Raw genomic sequence first — 5,534 nt, 5'->3', positions numbered from 1 at the left:
TGTAGGGATTTTAATTTTATTTATGTTTTATATTGTAATATTGATATTAATATGGGATCTTGGAGATGANCAAGAAAGAAATAGTTATGGTTTAACAGCAATATGTGTGTATGTTGAATTGACAAGGGGTCAATGGTACTGCCTAGTTTTATTTCAACTTAACACAAAACTAGAGTTCTTTGAGAAGAAGAAACCACAATTGAGAAAATTCCCCCACCAACTAGTCTGAGGGCAAGCTAGTAGGCCACTTTCCTGACTGATGATTGATGTGGGAAGGTAGAACTCAATGTAAGCAGTGCCACCCCTCAGTTGGTGGTCCTGGATGGAATAAAGAAGACTGAGCAAGACCCAGAAAACAAGCCAGTAAGCAGCACTCCTCTGGGGTCCTCTGTGTCCTCCGTATCTGTTTCTGCCGCTAGATTCCTACCCTGACTTCTCTCAGTAATGGGCTCTTACCTTGAAGTATAAGCAGAATAAACCTTTTCCTCTCCACGTTGCTTTTGTTCATGGTGTCTTAATACAGCGGTAGAAACCCTAACTAATCTTCTTCCTTTAGAGTTATTGGATCATGGAAGTCCAAGCAAATCCCAAAACAATGTACAGTGTTGCTGTTGCCCTTGGCTGTCTCCCAGAATCTGAAGGTAAATCCCTATTTCTGAAGACATCACACAGTTCAAACATAATATTTGGAGGAATCAATCTGAGTCTGACGTATAAGCCTCCTCTCTGAAGATTAGCGTTCAAGGTACGGGAAGGCACTATGGTAGCTCACAAAAGAGAAAAGCAACCAATAGTCCTAACCATATGTGAGGCCTGTGAACCACAGCAATGACCTGTCTGGTAAGATATCCCCAAAGGTGCAATAGTGGCACTTTTTATCTTGTCAGTGACCAAAAATCACCTATTGGTCCACTCAGCTGGAGGGAATACATCCTTTATTGTAATCCTAGCCATCTACTTGTGGATGATAAGATCATAGACCCTACNAGAGATCCCACAACTACCATTTTCCTAAAGCCAAAATGGTTTCTAAGTCTATTCTAGATGCTTATCNTTCTACCCACAGAGAAGTGTGGCTCTTATCTCTGCTCATTCAAGAAGCTTGTGCTTGCAGCAGACAGAGAACATTACAGAAGTCACAACTAGTCAAATGCATACTGAGTCTAAATGGTGTTAGGGTCCCCAGCACCAAGTGATACATCTGTAACACCACCGCNACACAGAAGGCTCATGAAACATCACAGAAAAAGGTTCAGAAATACTGTTNAGAGCCAGAGGACTACGATGTCTACTGTGGAATTGTGTCTTCTATATATGACAGGGAAACTGCCCCCATAACATATCAACAATATTTAGTCTGCCTAAACAAGACCTGAACAATTCTGACACCAATTGACATGACAACATAAATGGGAGACTAGGGTCCCACCCCTAGATGAAGATCTATAGGCAATTAATAAATGCTAAGAGGGAGAATAAATCTTCAAAGATGAGCCCACTAAGTGGTTATCTAATACCAAGTGGACAGCCCTAAAAACATATGAATAATCCTAATTGAATTCATCAGGTTNTATTTATATGTTTATTCTTATATCTATCTGTAACAATTATAATNAAAGAAAAAGAGACCATGTATTTGAGAGGCAGTTGAGAGAAAATGACGTGGAGGAGATTGAGAGGATGAGAAAGAAGACAGGAACGATATAAATACAGGACACATATAAAATTTAAATGTTTTATTTAAAAAATAATTTTAAAATTTTTTAAGTTAAAAAAGGAAATTCAGTTCAATAGCTAAGCTCTGATGAAAGGTCTCTCAGTTTCTCATTTTACCAGTCCCTAGGAAAAATTCACAGATGTAATGATGGGCAAGGCCAACAGTTCACAGATGACCATAGCTGNCCTTTGAGCTTCATGAATGCACTGACCTATGTACTCATTCCTGTATCATTTAACTGAGTTGGAAGTTTGGAGTGAAAATGGAAAGATCACTAAGATATGGGACCAGATGTCCCTAGGGACCAGATGTACTCTTCTAGTGCCTATGGTAGGACTAAAAGCCATCTACCTACCCCAAGACAGAAAATCAGTCCTCTCTCTTTCTTTCTCTATCTCACCTTCCCTCCTTCCTTTCCTCCTTCCTCCTTCCTCATACACACACCCTTCATACCCATCCTACTAATTTTCAAAAAGTCACATCTAAGACATTTAACTAGAAATTAAGTTATGTGCACAGCATCAGTTTGCCTAGAATCCTCCTGTTTCCAAATCTCCCATCTGGGATAAATCAATAAAACTACCAAGTCTAAGTTACAAACATTGGAAAAATCCCTAAATCCTAGAACCACTGGCTCAAAGTTCAGAGGCCAGAAGAGACTGAGAACAATCCGGGGGTTGGTGACCAGAGGAGCAGTCATGGGAAAGGACTGGACCATGGAGAACAGTAAGGACCAAAACAAGACAGGTTTCTTCTTTCCAGTTTTCCATCCCTTCCTTCACCCCCAGGAAAGGCAAGAGACTCAAACAGACCTGAGATATGATGACTTTATTCTGTAGACATATCCAGGGACCCAGTCCCAGGCCAGAAGCTCTGCTACTCCTTGTGGCTGTCTTTGTGATATGCCACGCCCACTTTTATCACCATCACAAGGAACTCCTCGAAGTTAATTGCATTGTCANTATTGATGTCCAACTCTCTGAACAAGTTTTTGTTATTCTTATTCTGTCAAGAATGGGGAGGGTGAGTTCAGACTGTAAATATCAGAGAAAAGTAAGTGAGGACTATCTGTGGATAAGTATTGGCTAACAGCAGAGAGAAACATGGAGGGCCAGCCATCCCAGCACCATTAGAAAACCCTGAGAATGCAGCACCTCCTCACCTGCCCAAACTGAGGACACTCAGTAATGACCATTTTCTTGAAGTCATCCTTGTAGAGGGCGTGGTGATTCCCTTGTATACCAGAATAATTGTGGTAGACATCAATGAGGCTGCTCAAGGCCTTCTCCATTTCAGACGGCATTGTCACGAAAGATTTCCTTTCACCTGAAAGGAAAAGTCTCAGAGGGATGGGACTGCAGTTACTCATGTCAGGGTGACAACTCATATTCAGNTTTGTGACCCAAGAATGAGCTTTGACCTGGCCTATACCACTCAGATAACTAAACCCAGAAAATGGCTCTATCTCTGATAGGAAGGGGTAGGAGAGAGTATTGGAGAGACTTTAGGTCTCACACACACACACACACACACACACACACACACACACACACACACACACACAGCAAACTCTCTACACTAAACACTCCCTGCCCTCTTCTACTAGACACTACTAGAAGGCTCCACACCATTCCACTTCCTTTATCCTCAAGCATTTGATCGGTGCTGAGGACTTCCCCGCGATTTCTCGCCCTCTCAGAGGAGGCTACTCTTTTCCCCAACCCTCGCTAAGGAAAGCCTACTACACTGTGAGACAGATTCACACAGCTCTACTTACACGGTGTCCTGAAGATGGAGCTGACAAAGGATGTGTGAGGCTAAGTGTCAGCTGCTTTTATAGAGGAAAGCTTGGCCAGCTGCCCACAGCCTCAGGCTATGGAGACAGCGCTCTTCCCTTCCAGAGTTGCCACAGCCTCTGTTTCCTAACCAAGCCCATGTGGCAATCACTGAGTACAGTGAGCATTTCTGAGTCTGAGGAAATGGGAGTGTTGGAACAGGGAAGACATATACCAGACAGGAGTACCCAGCAGGAAGAATCATGATGGGGCATGGCAATAAGTCCATGTCTAGGCCCCTGGCACCTCATCCCTGCATCTANACAGACTCTCAGTCTTAGTCCTCTCCTCTGTTGCCATTGCTGATCCAGTGCCTTCATGTCCAGTCTACCTCTGAACTGAACTGAACTGAAGGTGTATGTTTCTGTATGAGTGTGAGTGCATAGAAGAGACAACTTCTCCAAGTTCTCAAAGTTCCGAAGACCTCAGAAACATTGCTGGTTCTAGCTACTGGATATTAGTAAAGTTTGGAGGGCTGCTGTGGGGTAGTATTTGGATGAGTGGGTACAGTCTTTGGGGGACAGCTGTCTTCCCAAGGGTTGGACCAGTTCCTAACCTACCCATGACTCTTAATGATCATTCTGCTCTAGAAGCTAAGGATGTCCTGAACCTTTGGATGTAATTCCTGGTCTTCTGTCTGTCCACCCTGCAGCTGCCACTAAGTCACTGCATGATAACAGTAGAGACCCTTCCAGCCTCTCAGAATGGTCACTGTGCCTTGGACCCCAGGAGCCTGGAATGAAGAGAGGAGTGAACTCTAGNATGGTGANGGGTCAAGTATTTTGGAGAGTCCATGTGAGTCTCATGCCCAAGGGAAAAAGAAGNAATTCATAGGTGCAATCCCNAAGCCCAGTAAAATACCACTNGAATTAACTGGCTGCCAGCACTGGAGATCTATGGAGTATCTCTCATATGGGTGGGTTTCATCCACATTATCTTACAAAAGCTTCATAATATGCCTCTCAGGAAGGCAGAGAGCTGAACCAGCCAATGTACAGANNAGGAAGCTGAAGCCCAGAAAGGTGGAGGGAGTCAACNAATTTCCCAGTCCAAGTGCATCAGAACTGNANAGTCCCTAGCANGATCTGACAAGAACTAGAGGTGATGGAGAAAACTCATCCCTTCTTTCCTTCAGATACCAATCCTGGTTCTACTTCAGCACCCAGGCCATCAGAGCTGTGGTAGCTGATCTTTCCTATCAGCTCAATGGGATTCAGACTCACCATGAAAACAAATCTCTGGGCATGTGTGTGAGGGATTGTCTAAATCAGATAAATTAAGATAGGGAGAGCCACCTTAAACATGGGCAGTCCTTTTCACAGGCTGAGGTCCTGTTGGAGAACAGGGTATTTGCCCCCTTACTCTCTGATTCCTGACTAGAAACACACTGTGACAGCTGCCTCTTGCTCTATCTGCCATGTACTTCCCACTCTGATAGACTGTATGCTCCGGAATTGGAAGCCAAAACAAACCTTTTTTAAATTGCCTTTGTCTGGTTTGTTGCTTTTGTGGTGGTGGTGTTGGTGGTGGTGTGTGTTATTACAGTAATGAGCCAAGTAACAGTTTCTTGGGGAAGTGGGCAAATTAACCTCTCTCCTTCCAGTTTCCACTGCCCACTAGATTCCAATAAGCCACTTCCTTCCAATATAGCTGTGTGACCCAAGTTGAACCAATTAATCATCCTCTTTTGCCTTAACTACATCAAGTATTGTATAAAGATTAAAAACNTACTATATCTTCAACTCCATGAAAAGAGAGAAGTGGCTTGTATTTTGTATTTGTACTTGTATTTGTATCTCATAATGGATTAATATTTAAAATATTAGAACCCTGAAAATTCAACAGCAAAACTAAAACCCTCCCATAAAGTAAGTGAGAGGGGGATTTAGGTAGATGTTTCTCCATACTTTATACAAACACCCAACAAGCTCTTGAAATAATGCTCAGCACCATAAACTATTAGAAAAAAGCAAGTCAACCTA

General features: G+C 42.9%; 1 protein-coding gene across 1 annotated transcript; it reads right to left on the bottom strand.

The window, feature by feature from the left end:
* Window positions 1–2,559: 2,559 nt before the first annotated feature.
* Window positions 2,560–3,037, bottom strand: LOC110321024 (protein S100-A8). The gene is made up of 2 exons (XM_021197112.2): window positions 2,880–3,037; window positions 2,560–2,722 (listed from the first exon to the last, which is right to left on the bottom strand). Exons 1-2 carry the CDS (start codon window positions 3,018–3,020, stop codon window positions 2,594–2,596), a joined length of 270 nt encoding a protein of 89 aa, XP_021052771.1. The 5' UTR covers window positions 3,021–3,037; the 3' UTR covers window positions 2,560–2,593.
* Between the last annotated feature and the right edge of the window lie 2,497 nt (window positions 3,038–5,534).

Source organism: Mus pahari, chromosome 4 (assembly GCF_900095145.1).
Source record: "Mus pahari chromosome 4, PAHARI_EIJ_v1.1, whole genome shotgun sequence".
Classification (NCBI taxonomy): domain Eukaryota; kingdom Metazoa; phylum Chordata; class Mammalia; order Rodentia; family Muridae; genus Mus; species Mus pahari.
Note: the sequence above shows the minus strand (reverse complement) of the source record. Positions and strands in the feature narration are given on the sequence as shown.